This window comes from Neopsephotus bourkii, unplaced genomic scaffold (assembly GCF_033783945.1).
Source record: "Neopsephotus bourkii isolate Nb327-2 ecotype Australia unplaced genomic scaffold, CSIRO-AGI_Nbou_v1 NB_107, whole genome shotgun sequence".
In the NCBI taxonomy this organism is placed as follows: Eukaryota; Metazoa; Chordata; class Aves; order Psittaciformes; family Psittacidae; genus Neopsephotus; species Neopsephotus bourkii.
Window position 1 is genome coordinate 11,220,916 of NW_026900624.1, and position 20,457 is coordinate 11,241,372.

At 42.8% G+C, this 20,457-nt stretch overlaps 1 protein-coding gene across 1 annotated transcript in view; it reads left to right on the top strand.

Annotated features, from left to right (window-relative positions):
- Nucleotides 1-2,515: 2,515 nt before the first annotated feature.
- SLC4A4 (solute carrier family 4 member 4) overlaps nt 2,516-20,457 on the top strand; it is a 192,452-nt gene continuing 174,510 nt past the window's right edge. The window contains exon 1 of the mRNA XM_061360450.1: nt 2,516-2,539. Within this exon, the coding sequence (XP_061216434.1) occupies nt 2,529-2,539 (11 nt within the window). The 5' untranslated portion in view covers nt 2,516-2,528. The remainder of the gene's footprint in view (nt 2,540-20,457) is intronic.

Consider the following 20,457-nt stretch of genomic DNA (forward strand, 5'->3'; position numbering starts at 1 on the left):
ATTTTCCATAATGACTTGGCAAAGATGATTATTTTTTTCCTCCCAGTCCATGACCAATTGCTTATCCTTTACCATCACTGGTTGGAAACATGCAAAGATTTCACAACTTTTTGAGGCAAACTGTATTTTTTCCCTGCTGAGGGCCCTCTAGCACTCTCCTTATGTGTCTCAGAAGAAAAATGCAGCCTGTGTTAACATGCTTAATTTAATTTCTGTCTGACTGCACCTAACCTAGCATGGTCCAGCATTGTGCTTTACTCTTACTCAAGGATGTGTGTGACTGGGCTTTATCTTGTGTCCCTTGACCATCATGGGATGTTACTTGTCTGTGACAGCTCTCTGTGTAAACTGTAGGTCTGATTCCTCAGTGACACTTAGATTTGCAAAGGAGCACAGCTTCCCTGTGAGCACTTAAGGTGAAGTTGCTTGAGCTTTCAGAAATGCTAGCAGCACTGCCTGTTAAGCCTCTGACAGATGTTTCTGCATTCTGCATGTGCTGTATAAGGAGCTTTAGGGTGTTGTAGTGTGTATGAAAAAATGTGCCTGTGGCATCTGTCCAGAGTTTGTAATCAGTCAGTGATTCCACACATGGAATATTGATTGCTCTGTAATAGTTACTACTCAGTAATTGTGGTTTTGGTTTTCTTCTGTAGAAAGATGAATGCTTTCTGTATAAAAGTCTGGGCAACTCATGTCTGTCTCAGATGAGTGAGAACCTGCATGTGTCACTGTATGTGGCTGCTGTCTGTGCACAGCCTTCCTGCTACCCTGACTTTGCTCCAATGCCATCAGCATTCACAGTTAGCTTGGGAGCCAGGTATATACCTCCTCTCTCCTGGAACTCCAGTGAGGAAAATGCTGTTACATAGCGACAGATTTGGAATGGAGGTGATGTGGGTATCCAGCACAGTAGCAAAAGCATGGCTGTCTACCCAGGCTGCTATTGCAGCAGGAGATGTCTGAAGTGAAGAGTCATTCTGAGGTTGTTTAGAGCTTTGGGGTTTACCAAGCTGAACTGAGATGTCCCAAGGTGTTTGGGGTATGGATGTCCTCATTCACTTCCTGTGTGAATAGATTTTCAAACTCTGCAGCTGTGTTGCTCCAAGCTGAAGCGGCTGGATCTCATGTTCCTGTTTGGTCAGTCCTAACCTAAGGCTTAAATCTTGTGGGTTTTGGAATGCCGAACTGTTTGCTGCTAGTTTCCGCTACCTACAAAGTAGTGGAAACCAGCAGAAAAGTACGGTAGTAGTGCCATACACTTTCCATTCTAACTCTTTAGTGTGTGCTACGTTTTTGGCTCAGAGAGGTCACTCTGCAATAATGGTTAAATGCCCACATCTCCCTTTTCCCACTTGCAGTGTATGCCGTAGGGTTTCACTCATAGAATGGGAAATAGGAAAGAAAGCCAGGTAACTGGAGCTTGCCAGGCAGCCTACCCTGGGTATCGTGTATAGCTGGCAGGAGTAGGGAAGCTCAGCTTTGGGAGAGAGAGATTGAGCAAACCAGTGAGATGAGGAAGCCTGGCATTAACTCCTGAGCCAGAAGATAGCTCTTGGTTGTGGTTGGTGGTCAGTCCTTAAGCAAACATTTGAGAGATTCAGCAATGTGGCCCTAAAGCCCAGTCTTGTTTGGGGAGGATACTGGAGGGTGACAGCATGCTCTTGCTCTCTGTAGCCTTGGAGAGCTGGGATGTCTGGGGAAGAGCTGTCAGAATGTGCTGAGAGTGGAAGGAGGCCAACTTGTGAAAATCATTCCCATAATGATGTACTGATCCTTCTGAGAATTGTCCTTGGGGATCAGCTTCTGGATTTCCCAGATCTGGGCACAGGTTTAAAGTTCTGTCTGTGTGCATGTGTGTTACAGTGGGGTTGTTTTTCCAGTTGGCTACTATGACCTTAAGGGCTTGTCTTTTGCTTTTACTCCAGTGAGTATGGTTTAGGAATAGACTGGCTAATCTGATGCTTTAATGATGCTCACTCTTGAAATTACAGTAGCACAAGCTACCTGAGTGCATCCATACCCTTGAGAGTTCTTCCTCCCCTGCCTGCTTGTTAAGAAAGGAATGTGCGTGCGTTTGCTGTATAAGCAAGGAGAGGTAGGAGCAGAAGCATATACAACAGCAATCTTAACTGCCTTCACCAAGTCCCACAGTTGCTTGTCTTGGCCACAGAAAGAAAAAGCCTCGTTGCTCTCTGATAATAAGCTGGTCTGGTGTTCTAATGGGAGCCTACCTTCTGCAGAGCCCCAGGGCCTTCACAGCTAACTGTGAAGTGTTTTAAGCTGAAGCCTGGCACAGCCAGGCTGCTGACTGTTTCAGCTGGCAGCTAACAGTCCTTTTCTTGCTCCAGTTTGGCCCTGGGCCCTCTCAGAGGCCTCTGGCAGAAGATAAATAATCTCTTTTATTTGTCATAGGCACCTGTGCAGCTCCTGGTATGGCTGTCGGTGTCTGAGCCTCTTGCAGTCCTCCAGTGTATGCTGCTGTAAAGCTGAAAGGTGACTTGTTCCAGAAGTCCAAAGAAAAAGCAGAAATGTATCAGAGGTAATGCAGGAAGTCCACAGTGGTGGCTGTGGTCCTTTCTTTCTGATCAGTCCACAAACCATGTATACTTTAGCTGTACACATGACTTAATATTTTGGTTGGGCACTTCCAGCTTGTGGTTGTATGACAGGAAGAAAGGAAAAACAGAAACTGACTCTCTAGTGTCAAGGTAAACAGGATTTGAGATTAGGCTGTGGGCTGAGCAAGTGTGTCCTGGGTTGCAGACTGGTGGGAAATATCTTGTGGGAAGAACCTCCGTGGTGCTGTGAACCTAAAGGGAAGTGAGATTAGACTCTTGGGTTGCTGCTGGAGTAATGCCACAGAAGGAAGGAAAACTAGTCCCTGCAGAGTGTCAAATGTAATGTCAACAATGGGACACTGTGTTCATGCTACTGTTACAGAAAGTTTTAGCTTGGAGACCTGTCAGCATTTAATTACGGTTGACTTTTAAAACAGTCTTTTTTGTAGGTAAAAAACCATTTTATTATTAAATCTGCACTTACCTTCAAGGACTCAGGAATTTGGAGTATTTGAATTGGTTGTAGAGGCAATAAGTACCTAAATCCCTCTTGAGATGAGATCATGCCAGTTCTTTTCATAACAAGAGTGTACAGTGTTTATTCCTGCTTTTTATACAACTTTTTATACAACCGCCTTTTGTTTTTTTGTCTTTTTATTTTATTTTTTTCTTTTTAAACTGTCTTTCGCTCAACTAACTAAAGCTAAGCTCTCTTATTGCTGCAGTCCTGTGACTGTTGCCTTGTAATTATAAGGCTCTTGGGGGGAATTAGTCCAACTGTGATCTTCCTTCAACATGTTTTTACATCACCCATGAAAAGATCAGAGAGATAACCTTTTGTCCTAGGTAAATTGTAGATAGTAGAGGTGCATAAGCAAGCTGGAATTACTGTTTCATGAAACTAGTGTGTGGGCTCCCTAGAGAGTGAACTGGATGACCTTAAGCAAAACTTGCTTCTTGGAGAAAGGAGATGTCCCACTGATAACGTCTGTGCTTTGGAGCAAACAAGTCACAGGAAAAGACTGATTTGTCTCAGGTGTAGGTGGTGAGAGGAGGTAGTGAGGTAGAAACAACGGTATCTCCAAAAATCATGCTGATGTTAAAAATGTCCTTTCATACTATGGCTTCAGGTAACAGCTAAGATGTGCTGTAATGCTAGGCGTAATCCAAACAGCTGGCGAATAACCAGAGATTCAATACAGACTTACATTTTTTTCTGTCCCAGCTGCCAAGCAATTGAATGGATGCTCAGACAAGACTGGTTTCAAAGGATAGTACTGACCCACGCTAAAAAAGAACAATTTATACACAGATGTTAGGAGTGTCATCTGAAAATTAGCGTGTTTCTCTCTGTCTTGAGATGAGGGTAGTTAAGATCTGAGGGCTGAAGAACTCCAGGACCAGCAGGTTGGAAATTCCACATCTGAGGTGTCTTTTAGCTCTTGACCACGTGGAAGTTCCCTTGGTCACCAGTAGGTTTCAGAGCAGTGGCCTTCAGTGATGGCAGCGAGCAGCTGACACCTCAGAACTGTTGAAAGCTGTCTGGTCTGCTGTTTCCTTAACAAAGTTTGTGGTTGTTAGAAATGGACATTTTAGCACAGGCTTAGGTTCCTTTCAGTCAGTGCTGGATTCTATACAACTTTCAGCTCTGAAACCATGCAATAGGAGAAGATACCTGATGTTACATGATTTGCTGTGTTGTTTTTTTTCTATAAAAAGCAATTAATGTATACCTGCACTTTAAATGATCGTCTTTGCCTCCAGAACATTTTGTTTATGTGTTATTTAGTATTGGATTGTATTGATATGAAGCCCCACTACCAGTTGCAGGGGGCTCACAAGCATTTGCCTGATTATTCCTGCTATTTTTCTCAAAGAATATGAACCACCTCTCTCACAGGCTCATATGTTTTTCTCTTCAAAACTCTTGCTTGGAAGCTGCTGAGGAAGCATTCCATCCCTTAGATATAGGAACTTTTTGTTAGAATTACCTGTATTAAGCAGTGGTTTGAAGGTCTCAGCCACAGGAGAATACGCAAAGGATATCCATGAAAAGCAATCTCAATGCTTGTCTGAAAACAAGAGCCACCTAAAATTTCAGGACTGACCATCATTTGTGGTTATCTGTGGTGTTGGTGCTTATCCCCTTTGGAAAAGAAGTCCCTCTTTCTCGTGGAAATAACCTGCACTATGGGAACTGAGGGAGCTGAGGTAACTTGGTATTTCTGAGAAAGCCTCACAATGTGCATTCCCGTTGGGGAAGTATTCGGAATTAATTAATAGCTTCTGAAAGCGTTGGCTGAAGAAGGAGCCACTGGATGGTGCTGTTGTCTTGTGGCTGGCCAGCATAAAACTGGTTGATTCAAAGACCTGACTCTACCATTAAGGAATTCCACTGGAAAACTGGTCTTTATGAAAGGTGATGGTCTGGGATTGAAGACCGACGAGCGTGGTGGTGGTGTGCAATAACAGTATTTTATGAGACATGCATGCCTCCTGGTCAAGAAGAGAAAGTGAAAGCAGCATGGCTAGCTGTGAGCCATGTTCATAAAGGGAGACCATGTTCATAAAGGCTATAAATGGTGAGCAAACAGTAACCTCTGTGAAAATTGACATGGTTGGACTTCATTCTGTTGTTGGCCTGGAGGAGCAGAATTGCAAAGTTGAAGTCTCAGATCTAGAGGCAAACTATTTGGATCATGGAGTGAAGGTTCAAGATTATATTTGCCTCTAGGTGGTGAAGAAAAGTGCTTTTTAGCAGAAAGTTCTCAAAATGCAGTTTGCTCTAGTGTTAGACAATGATGTTCATTTAGGGTTCTTTTAATAAGATCAGTGCTTTTGAGTACCATTGCTTTCAGGCACACAATCTCAGGCAGCTTAAAGGGTCTGTCCTTTTTCTTTCTAGAAGCACAGACACTTCTAGAATGGAAGACACTTCTTCAAAACCTATTGAAGTTCAAAAGTATAACCAACAAGCAAAAAACTCCAAATTAAATGCATTGCTTGACTTGATCTTTGGGCTTCCTTGAACTTAAAAAGGCCATTTGATATAATTGTATCTGCCTTTTACCATGTGTTTAAAATGGGGCTACTGCCAGTTGTCTGCCTGGTTAGGAATTAAAAGAAGTACAATAGTGTTTATGACACACTGTATGTGTTTAAGGCATGGAGCTCTTGGAGAGGAAGGGATTAGAATGGGACTGCTTTTAAAATCTGCTTTGGCATTTCAGGAAGAGCTAATTCTGCCTTGTCGACTAACAGTCTTGACATTTCTCCTTACAAACTCCTACCTGACTGTTCAAAGCTTTCCTTATTCATGCTTGTGTAAAGATTTTGGAGAGTTATTAGAAGCTAGTGATAGCCAGAGGGCTCGTAATATAGCTGAAAGTAAACAGTTAGATGGTACAAGGTGTCACTGTGCTTTTCAGAGTGTGCTGTCAGCTATTTTACCCGTTTGGTGGCGTTTGGACAAAACTACACCTTTTTCCTTTATAAGAGAGTAGTGCTTAGTGTGGTTCAAGCAATATTGTTTTGTTATTTATCTGCTAGTTTTGTTTCTTCTGTTCTCAAATGAGAAACTTTGGCTACTTGTGTTCTCGTTGCTATGCCTCCTGTGACCTTGGAAATGAAGTCAGCATGTCTAACTGTGAGAGAGAGTGCTCGAAAGTTGCCGTGGGAACAATTTTGAAATATGGCGTGTTCAGAGTGGTAGCGGGATAATGAAGATTTTGCTCAGCCAAGCAGAAATGCTGATTTCACATTACAGCGGGATCAACTGTATAGCAGTGAGCTCACAGTGACTTCTAGTGATGGAATTTCAAATTCTCTCATGTTTAGTTAGTGCATGAAAGATAACAGTGAGAAAGCAAACCTGCTTTCCTTGCCCTGCTCCTTTGCTTTCTCAGCCAGAGTTCTTCATGAGCCATGTGTGAGCACCATGAGCCATGCAGTTCTGTCTCCTTGTCCCAACAGGAAAGGTATTCACAGCACAGCTTTCTAGATCTGCTTACACTGCTGGCTACAGAGAGATGTGTTGGTGACAAGATGCTGCTGGTGGAGGGGTAATGAATTGAAAGAGGATGTGGGTCACATTGTTTAGAAATTCTTTATCACATATGGGTTATGGCATGATGCCGCTGGAAAAGGAGACAGCCCTTCAGGCTTAGTCATACCCTGTGCTTATTATAGCTTTGTGGTGGGATTCCAGAGGCTTGCCAACTGTGAATGTCTATCATTAGCCAGTCATCCCTACAGCAGAGCAGTCTACCTCATGGGTGGGAAGAGCCACTGATAGCCTCCCAGAGACTCTGGGTGGGAAGAGCTGATACACAGGCATGCTAATACTAGCAGGGGAAGGATGTGATGCCAGCAGGGCAGGGACTGCTGCCAGGCAGGTGTCTGGAGACCTGATGGCTACTCAGAACAGGCATTCCTCTATTTCTGCCAGTGCTGGCCTTGCTCTCCCAAATTAGTAAGCACTTGGGCAAAGCCCGAGTAGAAATAACATGGCTGGGAATCTAAGTCTGCTATGCCTAGGTGCATACTAGGGTAATTGGGAAGGTTAACATGGGTGTTTCTGCAGAATAAGCTGCAGGCAGGAAAATGCTTCCTCCCAGATTCCTGCTTGATTGCTGAGCTTTGACTGCAAGAATAGCAAAGAGAAAGCATGAGAAAGCTATCTGGGGAATGAGCAGCAGGATGACTTAAGCAGGACAAAGTACTAAGCAGAAGCTTGCTTTTCAGCAGCTAGTATCTTGTGATATGAAATTACAGCCCAAAATGTAGACAAAGAATACAAAAACACAGTGATGAAAGTGACTCCCAATGCTAACGGCTAATTTTGCTTTCTGTTTTTAACTTGGTCCAGAATTAACTTGAACTGACCTACATGAAGAAGACATTGTGTAAGCCTGGTTTTGAGACTCAGACTGGCATTTAAGTAGAAGCTGAAGTTTGTCTAAGAGTGATGAAGTATATTCTCACCAAACTTTTAGAGTTGCCTGGTAATTGTGGTGTTCAATTTATGGCCAACTGCATTTAAGAATGACCTCTTTTAATGTGCTACTCACTGACTCTGTTTTAGTAGATAAACTTTTCAACTTAGCGATATGACACTTGTCTTCCTTGCATAATATTCTAAAACCCCATTAATCCAAAAAGAAACCTATAATTTAATGTGATAATTTTGATTTATTAACTTGAAGTAGGTATAAATTCTTCCTGTCTGAATGTTGATAATGTTTATCATGAAATGGAGATGCTGCCATGCATGTGTAGGAGTCTTAGGATCTTAATACAAAGGCCATAAATATTTAAGGGCTATTACATCCAGTACAAACTTTAGTACTGTTAAGTTGAAAATAACTTAAAGCAGATGTAGGAGAACAGCTTAAAACTAATCTGGGGAGCTCTGTTACTCACGGAGAATGGAAGTGAGGTTTTCAGACAATGCAAACCATTTTGGTGTTACTGTAACATTTGATTATTTGTTAGGACACACTTCACGCAGGGGCACCTCAAGTGATGGAGGCCAGAACCACCTTAGCCCTGCTGCAGGGCTCTGGTGCTGGCCGTGGTGCTGAAGGGCAGATCTGGGGGCTCGGAGCAGCCCCCCAGACGGTTCTTTCGGAAAGCCTTCACCCACTGGGAGGCCAGCCACCCATAATCAGAGATCCTGTCTGGAACACAGCTCTCCCTCTGTCTCCCTGGTGACATGTTTCAAAGTCTCAGAGTCACACTGGGAATACCCTTTCCTCCTGCCTGAGGTTATGTTGCTGACCAGGTGGTAGATACTTGAGCGGAGGTTTCAGATGGAAGATGGTTTGTCAAAAAGGGATGCATTCCTGGTGGGTCTTGTTTATATGTGTTAGAGGCTTGAAATATAGCTGTTTATTCTCATGGTGTAGAAAAATGGGTATCTAAAAGGCTCATTGAGCAGATGTGCAATTGCTGGCTTGCTTGGGAAATGTGTTGAGAGCTGTTTTGGGAGTTTGGAGTGTAGTCTTCTAACAGGACAGCTGATGCAGTCAACCTGTTGTTAGTACTAGAACTGCAAATAGCTTTTACCTATTTGCTGTGTAGAAGAAAATTCATCTTGTTTCTATGGTTTTATTGGTTTGAAGGACTGAATGTGTTCAGGATGACTGCTGAGTGGAAAGTAAGGGGTTACCCAAATATTTCCAGGGCTTAGGATTCCACCTCTCTAGGCTGTATTGGTGCAGGCTTAGCTAGTAGTACTAACAGCAGTGTTTTGGGATTCTTCATCATTTGTCTCTTTCCAGTGAGTCACCATCTATTTCTGTGTAAAAGGTCATAACATCAAACACCTTAAAAGGGCTGATCCCTATGCCAATAAACAGTTAAAAGGAATCCTTGCTCCACTAGAAAAGCAAAGGCAACTTGAGCTTCCAAGGAACACCATTTTGAGATGTCCTTGATAACAGTAATAACAATAAAGGTCATGGGAGCTCTGTCATCCTGTTGCTTGCTTAGTAAAGCAGACCCTGCTGAGACTCAGATCAGATACATCTGATAACTGGGATAGAACAGCCGTGTTTATTTCTAGAATGTGTCAGAAAACCTGTTTCTGGTCCTTGCTTTTCTGTAGCAGTCAGGTGTTTATTTACATGATCTGAAACTCAATAGCTGCTCCCGTAAACCGGAGTTTATGTCTCTGAACACTTAGTACCTTTCCTTTCCCTTTCATGCACTGATGGCATGAGATGTTAGTAAGAAACATGGAAGGGGGATGATTCCTGATCTGAGATTATACTGTTGTCCAAAAGGACCATTTTCCGCTGATCCTAGGGCACATTCCTGTCCCCTTCCCCTCTGCTGGACTAAGTCTCTGAGTTGGTGTTACTTTCCCTCCTGCTCTCAGTGTAGTGTAGAAGAGTTATCTTTTTTGGTAGGTCAAATCTGAGCTTTGGCTGTATTGCTTTTGAGGGCACTTGGTTACCTTACAAGGAATGACATTGCAAATATTGGTGTTGCAAGATACAATTTTCAAAGGATGTTGCATATTATAAATATCATGACAATGCATTGGACATAAAAATCTGTCAAACTGTAACATAGGCAGCAGGATGGACTTTGCTCTTTGTGCTAATCCTTATGATGGAAACAAATCAAGAATCTCATTGATAGCCTTGCACTGTGAAGACAGCGTGCCTTGAGAAAACAAAAGGATAAGTGTGTATCTGTGCCTGGTTATTTGTCTATTTGGGTCCTTCTGTTTTAAAATATTAGCGGTTAATTTGAAAATTGAAGACTATATTTTTATTTGAAATATAGACAGTATGAAGATAGATGTCAGTGACCTATTCCAGCAAGTAAAATTAACTAACAGCAGGACACCTGAATACACTAGCACAACCTGTTACTACAAACCTTCACTTCTCCTGCTGGAAATAAGGAAATTACTAACGATGTGTAAATTGGAAAAGGTCTTAAGTTTAGAAATTTGATTTCAGATTATTTGGGTTGTTCTGTGTTTGCCTCTTGATTTTTTGACTCAGCTGGCTGTGCAGCCAAAAGGACAGAATACAGTAGGTTTTGTAACCTATGTCCTCAGTGAGTTCAGACAATGTGGGACAGAATGTTCAAGTGCAGTGAAACTTTTTATCCTAATACATTCTTCCTTAGTGGAAGGATAACTGGAAACTAGCTGAGGGTATTGATGAATATTTGTCAGTTGTTTGTTATAACATTATAAAACGCTGTAATCACATGATTATAACATAGTTTTGGTATCTGCAGCTACACCTTTTGCTGTATCATGCTGTAAATCAAAGTGATGAGCACTGTGGGTCAGTAACTGGTGCTCTGCAGGTGATCCATGGGATGTTCTGTGTGTACTCCTGTAACTGCAGCCAGTTCTTCCTGTGCAGGCACCACTTCCACTGTCATCCTATACAGCAAATGTATCCTGTTTCTGTTACTGATAGGATGCAGGGCAGAGAAAGAAAAACCTGCTTTTTCACATTCCAGGCCGAATGAGTTCTGTTCTGACTTCGAGCCCTGCAAGCAGTACTTGGCGTTGGTGTGCACCACAACTCAGACTTGGAGAAGTTAGTCTTTTAGGTCTGAAAAAACTGTTTTTGTCTGCTCCATTAAGTTACCATTGATTTATTGGGAAAGGAATAGAGCAGGGAAGCATTTGGTGGTAGGTGAAAAGAGACTGTATCACATGCTGCATATAAGATTGTATTTCTGTACTACTAGATGGAGTGTATAGATGTGGGCAGATGAAGGCACATAGGAAAAGGTTAAACACTGAAAAGAACAATCAGGTTTTCTTCCATATTCCAGGATAGGCAGAGGAGAAGTCAGTAAAGAGAGGCCACACATAACAGGGCCTTTATATAATAAGGGAGAAGAACACTGAATTACAAAGCCAAATTTCAGGATCTCTCCTAGAACCTGCAGGATTGATACGACTGCTTCTGCAAGCAAGGATCATGAGCAGTATGGTTCAGTTGCCAAGGGAGAGGGAATATGCTGCTTAGCAGTTGGTGATACTTCACCAGCAAAGGTTAAACTGCTGCCAAGCCTGGATACTTGAGTAGTTTTAGGCACTTTTCCATATAAATCCAAAGAGAGGTTGTTTTAGTACTAGGAATGCAGTCACAAGATGAATGTGGATACTAAAAATTACCTAAGCATTATACCTGGCTGCCTGATTTGGTAAGAAAGGTCAGAATTGTTCTGCTTGCTGCTAGAATGCAGCTTATTCCAGGAGACAGGCTACAACTCAGCAGCTACAAAAACTGCGGCGGGTTGGGACTTAACCAGAGGAATTTGTCCAAGTGCAGTGCAGTCCTCCCTATAGAGTAGTGACTCCAGTGTTACATATGTAGGAAAAGACATATGAAATCCCTTTTTTTTTCTTTTTCATTCCACTGGGACTGTGTTAAGTGCTATCTCCTAACATGGCACCTCCAGCTTCAATAAAAGAGGCTGTATTTCGTTGGTGATCAAAAGTGCCTTTGGAGACATTTAGCTACCTGAGGGGTAGACTGACTCACATTTGTGAAATGAGCTACTGACACTATGTGCGTTCAGAGCAATTCAAAGCAAAGAGCTGCCACATCATAAACCTTGCTTGCTGTTTTTGGTTGAAGTTTTGAGAGAGATCCTCCCTTAGACTTAAATAAAACCTACTTTCCTTTTAAGTTTGATAGCACAAGGTGGGAAATGGATATGCAGAAGGATAATGAGCTTGATGTTCTTGAAAACCCCATCCCTGACACTGTTCAAGGCCAGGCTGGACAGGGCTTGAAGCAACCTGGTCTAGTGGAAGGTGTCCCTGCCCATGGCAGGGGTTGGAATTGGATGAGCTTTAAGGTCTAACTCCAACCATTCCATGATTCTATGGAAAGCAATAATCACCCCACCCCCGCTTAAGTTCCTTTGATACTTGTTTTAATTACCACTTTCATGCTTGTACAGTTCTGCTACTGTTATAGATTGGTTGTGCTGTGTTCATGATAATTTGTGGACAATTTTGAGAGGGCTTGGCACTTCTATCACCCCTCTATGTGCAGCAAGAATGCCAAAACAGAGATGTTGAGTTACACGCCAATAGCAACTAGCCTCAGCACAATGGCTGAATATAGGTGGTTGTGTGGTTTTTATCAAGTTATTTAGGGACAGGAAATCATAGAATCACAGAATGGTTTAGGTTGAAATGGACCTTAATGTCATTAAGTTCATACCCCTTGCCATGGAGAGACACCACCACCAGGTTGCTTGAGGCCCTGTCCAAGGCGGTTTATGTTTTCTTGTAGTACTTTGCAGGGTATCTCTGAACATGGGGTTTTTTATGACTCAGAGAAGCTCTTCTGAATCACAGTCTAAAGGTTTTAGGTCTACTTTGTACAAATGTATTGAGACAAAGGAATGGGGAGAGCACATTTAGGTTTTACTTTGTGTGGTTGCCATGTAGTGTCTTCTGTTCCAACTGCCCAGATTTGCAAGGGACATTGCATGAAACCCATTGATGAAATTCTGTGGGTTGCAATGCTTGTGCCACACTCTCACAGCTTCCTGGTATTTGACAAACCAGTGGTCTTGAAATGAATAATGTCCAACTGCTCTAATTTTAGCATAAAATTAAGATAACTTGTTGACTAGTGTTATTGTTCCAAAGAGCGTAATGTTACCCAAGAAAGCAGCAGGACTCTTGGATGTGTTCTGCTGGAGAATGCTCGCACAATATCCACAGTAAACTGTTGTCTGTTGCTATGCTACAATCAGAGAAGATCAAACGGTGAATAAACATTGCATAACTCATCAAAGAGATCAAGTGAGGTATATAGGTAAGGGCTGGAAGTAATTGTGTCATAAGCAGAGATCTGAGGTTGGAGAACAGTCTCGGAGGTGCCGTGTGCTAAAGGTCAAACTGGAGGGAGATCCAGAACCTTGGTGATGGAGAGAGAAGAGTGGATGACATAACATTAAAACCACATAGGCAGGACAGAACCATAGAATCATAAAATGGTTTGGGTTGGAAGGAACCTTAAAGCTCATCCAGTTCCAACCCCCTGCCACAGGCAGGGACACCTTCCACTAGGCCAGGTTGCTCCAAGCCCCATCCAGCCTGGCCTTGAACACTTGGAGGGATGGGGCAGCTACAGCTACTATGGGCAGCCTGTGCCAGTGCCTCACAACCCTAGACATCCTAGGGCACTGGCAAAAGTTCATGGCACTTCTTTTTGTGATTCCATGGTATCATAGAAGGATTTAATCTTCTTCCTACATAAAGGATTTTGGAGAGCTTCCTCAGGAAATATTTGCCCCCCAAAAAAGGGGGGGGGGAATTTTTCTTATGTTTGAATATTTTCCTTGCTTTATTCCGTCTCATGATTTAGTTAAATGCTTCTTCATGTTCAAAAGATGACCACTCTCTTTGTGACAGATGCTTTTTATAATGGGAACTTTTCACTGTCTCAGAACAGCCAGGTAACAACAGAGTTGTCTTCACTTCCCAAATCACCCCACTCCTGGCAGTTAAGTGTTTCTTCAATGTGATTATGCAGATTTATTATGTCCATTCTTGTCTTTCCTTAGCAGAAGAGATGGAACAAGATAAACCACTCATGCCTGCAGCAGCACTCCCTCCTTGCCTATTCTTCTTTCAGGCACACCTTACTCCATCCCCCACTGGGGAAGTGCTTTGGTAAATAGATTAGCTTTGTACTGAGTTCTCAGGGGCAACAAGCAGAGTCTGGCAGGCTGCAGAGGAGGGAGGATTTCCCAGCAAGCCGCTGAATCACCACTGAGAATGTGTGGCCACTCAAACTGAAGTGAGGGAGTAATCTCAGCTCTTGGGTTGATCAGTAAGAAAACGCTTTGGCAGGTTTTTCAACATGGTTTTTGCCTGAGTTAGCAAAGAATTTCAAGTGATTTCAGAAGAAATTAACTCCCCCACGTATTTTGCTTATTTGCAGATGGTGCTTACTAAATTGAGTTAGACTTCACTGCTTTTCAAGACAGGGAGGAGGAGAAAGCTCCCATTAAAAAGAACAGCAGAAACCATTTTAGAGCTCTTGTTTCAGGTGACCTTCTAATAATGAACAGCAGGACTGAAAGCAGTAATGATCAAGCTCCTTTGCTTCAGAAAAATGAAACCTGTTTTCTGAAGCTGGGTTACTTCAGCTAGTGACGTTTGTGGTACGTAACATTTTACAGTGTTCCAGTGACAGTTCTGCAGATGTGACAACTGGGTGTCACCTCAGAGAGGAACCAGCCTTTTTATGTCTTTGCACCACTAAATTCCCTTGTGTTTTGAGTGTTGGTGTCTTCAGTTGATTACTCACACTCAAGCGTAAGAAGAAATACTACAGAGCTAATTATAATTGCTTTTAATTAGATCTTGCTGCAACTCCTGCAATAAATTTGAAGGATATGGAAAAAACAGGATACCAGCAAGGATAGATAGGGCACCACAGGAATTTGATATGGATGGGATACATCAAAGAGACTAGCTAATAATTTACAGCCCAGGAGGTAGCATTATTTTCATGGCTGTGTTCTCCTCCCTCCCATCCCTCCATCTCCAGTGCTCAGGCCCTCATAAACGCTTTTTATCAGATAGCCTGGAGAATCCAATAGGCTCTTCTGCTCCAGCTTTGCAGCTAAGGCTCTAAGAACTGTAAAGAGGGAATTTCTTGAAGGAAACTAGGAGGATCTGAGCTTTCTTTTTATCCCACTTTTGTGCTAGTAGCTGGGGGAAGAGAATAAAGTGTGGTTGATCAGTCTGTTTGGTGGTGGTGAAAGGACAATGGAAGAAGATGGATGACATTTGTGGAAAGGTACTACTACCTTAGTAACCCTTAGACCTTGAGTTTTGGTTTCTCATATTTGGTAGCAAAGCTCTGCTGAACTAGGGATCTCAGGTAACAGGTGTTTAAATAGGGTTTGGTGCATGGTGATGATTTAGTCTGAATATTAGTGATGTCTCTTTGGTTCAAGGGAATGATGTGCACAGTCTGTGATCTTAGTGCTTCTTTGTAACTGAATCACAAAATGCCTCCTGTTCCTGTAGCAGGGAGCATGTAGATATGGTACTGAAACCATAATGCCCTCCTACAAAGCTGTGTTAAAATACATAGATGTGTAAGTACCTTGATGATTTCTGGAAACTTGATGAAGTAAGTAACAAAGCAGGAATTTCTGACCGAATTCCTGGTTGCACAGGAGCGTGAACCATTTCAGACTGCCATGCTCTATGTCCTGAATGTGAAGCAGGTCTTTGAAAACTGTCGTGTAGAAAGGTCTCGCAAAAAGACCTGCTTACCTAAACTGTCATTATTATGTACCTCCTGTAACATCAGCCACAGTAGTGAGTGGTGGGAGCTTGCAAGAGGCAGGGCTTGGACATGGCACATTGGGATGTGGTGAACTGTTTAAGTCTCTTGTGTCTCTCCTGATCATAAAGAAAGTGCTTTAAAAAACTATCTCTTAAGTATGTAACTGGGTGATGTTTTGCTGTTGTTGCACTTTAGTGAATGGTTTGCATGTGTCAGGAGAATGAACAGCAACAGACAAACAGAAATCCCAGAAGAGTCATAAAATTAATAAGTTCTTTCAAGTGGTACAAGAATTTTCTTGGACACTTGTGCCCTATATCAGCACAGCTGATTTCATTGAAAGGTGCCTTCCTCTTCCTCTTGAAAAAGCAAGCTCAAAGGTTTTCAAAGCATGAGTTTCGCTATTTTTATCTTGATGCATTAGGTTTGTCAGGTTGGTTTTATCTGCTGTCTGATGTAGCTTGTTTAAAATCTGCAGTGACAATAATATGCTGACAAATATGCTTTTTGCTTTCAGCCTTTCAAAGTTACTTTAAAAAGAAATAATCCTGAGTTTTCTAATTTTGTTTACTACTCCATGCCTTAGACTCTTCAAGCATTCTAACAAGGCAAGGAGGAAAAGTAAACCTACACCAATAAGGCCATGCACAACTTTCCTTACAGAGCAGTTGGAGTGCATGGCTGGGAATATTACCCCTCCACTCCAGGGTCTCTTTCATATTCTTTAGTTCTCGGACTCTCCAAGAAGGAAGTTCTCCGTGTTTCTTGCACATGGAAATTAAAGCATAGAGGAATTAAAGAAATTTCACTGGGGTTTTTGGGCAGGTCAGTGGTGTCGTCTGAAACGTAAATCAGAGCCTCTGAGTGAAATCCTGGTCTTGCTGGCAAAACAACTGAGAGGGGCAGCTGTCTGTACTTCCTTGACACTAACAACACAACACATGAATTCCTTTCTTCTACAGCTCTCAAATTGCCTTATAAAAGGAATTCCGAATCTTTATCCTACTTCTACAGACAGGGAAACTTCAGCCGTATGCAACCAAATGCTATTGCTCAGGGCATTTAGTAGGACAGTGGCATCCTCTGGAATAAATTGTGCATCCTCTCCATTCCAGGCAAGTGCTGCAGCCGCCTTTGCCATCCCCTGTGACACGACACTTGTGTAAGGAGCTTGTCATCGCCAGGCAGAATGGCAGAGGACTAATTGGGCATGCTGGCAGCATGCTTGCTGGGCTGAGGGCTGTTCTCAGTGCGTCACGTTGCAGTGCCTGAGTGTAACTGGAGATAAGGGAAGCAGAGGGCAGCTGTACGTGCAATTTCATACAAGAGCCAATGCAGCCAGGACAACTCATTTCTATAAATACAAACAGCAGATGCCTGACCCTAATGGGAACTAGAGCAAGCCCCAGAGCTGACAAGGGATTTTGTTTTTTTCTTAAGGGTTGGGACAAGTATCCTCCTTGGGCAAGCAGAAGCTATGACTTAGAGTATAGATCTTCTGTCCATTTCTTTGAATACCATTTCCTCCTCCTTTCCTCCAGAGTGTTTATTTTTGTGGGCCTTATATCCCTGTATTCTCTCCTCCTGATTGCATCCTTTGTATCTTCTTGCTTCCTTCATATCTTCACTGCTGTGGTGGGACTCAGTGGGGGCCTGCAAGTCATCTCTAACCGCCTTACTCTGCATCCTTCAAAGTCACTTCAAGTTACATGTCTCTGATCCAGCAGGAATGGTGACAGGTCATTTTTGAGCTCTTGACAAGCCTTCCCTTAATACTGACCAAAAAAAATCAGATGCATAAAATATGTTCAACAAGAGCATGGGACAAGTCTAGAGACTTACAGACAGGGTATATATAAACCAGTAAATTTATAACGTGGATGTAATAGTGCGTTTTAGAGATTCTCAGTGTTACCTCAACAATTGCAACAGATGAAATAGCTATTTTTTTTTCTTTTTGAAACACCTCTAAACAAACAAGTTTGGGGATGAACTGTATCTTGTCCAAGAAAATTCACTGCTTCCTCATGTAGGGATTTAAGGGTAATACTGGACACATGGCAAAAGCTGCTAGGCTGGGATGGAGCTGGCCTGAGCAGTGTTGTTCTGTGAGAGAGGTCAGAAGCTCTCTGGTAGGGTGCCCAGAGGCTTAGCAAGATGAGGTGGTGCAAAGAGCTTCTTCCCAAAAAGCTTCTTTCCTCCTTTCTTGGAGAAAACAGCACAGAACTGGGCACAAAGGCTGGACTCTAGAGGTGACTGTTGCTTGGCCATAGGGACTGGGCAGGCCTTTGGGTGGGAATGACCCACTCCATCCCCAGTCTTTTGGCATCTGCAAGATGGAGTGATGGACTGCTTATGTTGAAAGGAGTCATTCTCAAGCCATTCTCAAATGGGAGTAACCAAGAGAGAGTCTGAGGGTAACTTGCTGGCATGTGCTGCTGCTGAACATAGGCAGTCGAGTTGGGGGAGCCTAGTTGTACATCTCTGGAGTGCTTGGTTCTGCTTCTCTTCCTGTCACTTGTAGGTAAGAAAAAGGAACTGGTAGTGATGTCTTGAATTTACCAAAGGCAGAGCAGATACACTGCTATGTCACAGCTCCACTTTGACTTTCAATCACATCTTCTCATCATAAACTGTCTCCTCTGGAGTGTATTCCTGACCCAGCTTTACACCTGTTCCCTTAGTGACATGGTTTACTAGTGGCCTTGGCAGTCCTAGGGTAATGGTTGGACTTTATGATCTTAAAGGTCTTTTTTTCCAACCCAGTTGATTCTATGATTCTATTTCCTGGCCCTTGGCATGTGCCCTGCCGCAGCAGGGCAAGGTTTGTGTGTCCTGGGCTGCAAAGTAAGCTCTTGGGAGAAGGAATTTGCTTTCACTTAAACTTTGTATCTCCTTCTGCAATTTATCTTTAAAGGCACATCTTGAGCATTCAGTGCCTCAGTGTGCTTTAGTATGCCCATTAGTTGTGTTAAAACCATGCTAGCTGCAGAAGCCAGAAATGCACACTTTAATACACAGTTAAAAATAGCTTGCTTTGTTTCAAAGCACCCTCCCCTACCTGGTATTAATTTCCATGGAGTTGAAGAATTTGAAATTCTCTTGGTTTCTGTGATGGCTGCACACTGAACTTGGAATATCACTCCTTCCAAACAGCATTTTAATGACATCTACGGTAAGTTCCTTCCAATGTACTTAAATTCTTATAAACTGTTATGTCTTAAAGGAGAGATAAGTGCTGAATGCTCTGCTGTGGTGTTCTGTGTTTGTTCATTCTTTTTCTTTCTTGTCCATTTGGATTGAACACATTCAGGTCTTCATTAGGTGTTCACGGACTGGTAGCAGTATTGCGTTGGCTTAGTTTCTAAGTACAAGTTACTGTAAGGATGCCATTCCAGCTTTTCAAAGGACAAACCCCAACAGAATAACCTGAGAGGCTAGTTACCAGCTGTGGTTATGTGTTCAGGTGCATTAGACTTGTATGTTATCTGATAATTTGGTAGCACCAACTTCATTTGGATCAGGTATGAAATCACAGCTGTGTTTCTGTTTCATACCTCAGAATGCATTAGAGCACACCATAGCTGAACTGTGGCAGAACAGATGATATCGAGGCAGTCATAAAACTTGTTCTATAAAATGCTGAAAATCTTGCAGCAGTAGGATGAGCTTTTGCAGTTGGGTGCTTCGTACTGTGTGGCTGTGGAGTTCCTGTTCTGCTGCAGTGCTTCCCAACCCCACGCATGCTGTATTTTGGCACTGATACTTCTCTTCCTCATTTACTCTCACATTTGAAGTTCACCTGGAGAGCTTCAGGTGGAAAGAGGTAGCCATGGGGTTGGAAGAAACTACCTTGAAGGGCAAAAACTGGCAAAGTTTTCTGCACTGCACAGTTAACGTGCTGCTCTGAATGTTATTTGTATCACTTACTACTGTTCTTTAAACCAAAAATGTTTTTTAGATTTAAAACTTGTTTCCCCTGTTCCCCAAAGTCCTAGCAAACAGGTAGCATGAAAAGTAAGTGTTGTGAAGAGTTAATCATAGAAGGAAAATCTCTTCTGAGGCTTAATTGGAGGCTAATGAGTTTGCCTGGAGGTACATTGGGATGAGAAGAAAATGGGTAAGGGGTAAAGCTGGTTTTATTCCCCCCATGCTGTGGATGGCAGATGTTCATCAGTCTTTAAATCACAGATGATAGACAGCACCTCTGTTCCCCTTCATTATTGAACATTTGGGAGCAGAGGCTGTCTCTGAGTCTGTATTTGTAGAGCACAGCAGGCTCTCAGCGCAAGCGGGGTGCTGGCAAGTTCTGCACAATGATGTCCAAGGCGTCGTTACCACGGCTACGCTTGCTTCAACAGCTTCAAAAACAAAAAAGAAACAAAAAAAAACCCCAAAACTTCAGCCATATGTGATATGAGCCGATTCCTGCTGGAAATAAAACACTTTCCAGAAGGACATGCAGGGTCCAAGCTGGAGGGGAGAAGGGATTTCCTTGGGAACAGCTGTTGAGTTTTCTATTTTATCTCATAGATTTGCCTTGAAGAGGAAGGCACATGTGCTCTGTTGATTGCCAGGAGAAGTAACTGCTAAGTATGTGATGGATTTAGGTAAAACTGGAAGTAGTGTACCCTGTGCTGAGAGAGTTGGCTGTGAGGAGTTCATAGACTTAGAAAATTTTATCCATCTTAGTGCCTGTGATCCAATTTTTGTGGAGGCACACGTTCCACTTTGAGTGAGGTGTTGAGTTCTTGCCTTTGGGTACAGAACCAGGCTTTAAACTCAGAGAGGATTGATTTAGTTTAGACAGGAGGAAGTTCTTCCCTGTGAAGGCGTTGAGGCCCTGGCACAGGTTGCCCAGAGAAGCTGTGGCTGCCCCATCCCTGGCAGTGTTCAAGGCCAGGCTGGACGTGGCTTGGAGAAATCTGGTCTAGTGGAAGGTGTCTCTGCCTGTGGCAGGGGCTTGGAACTGGATGAGCTTTAAGGTCCCTTCCAACCCAAACCAGCCTGTGATTTTATGATAGGTGTCCTGAAGAGTAAGAAAAGGGATACGAGAGGAGCACTGTTGAACATTGTTCAGATGGTGC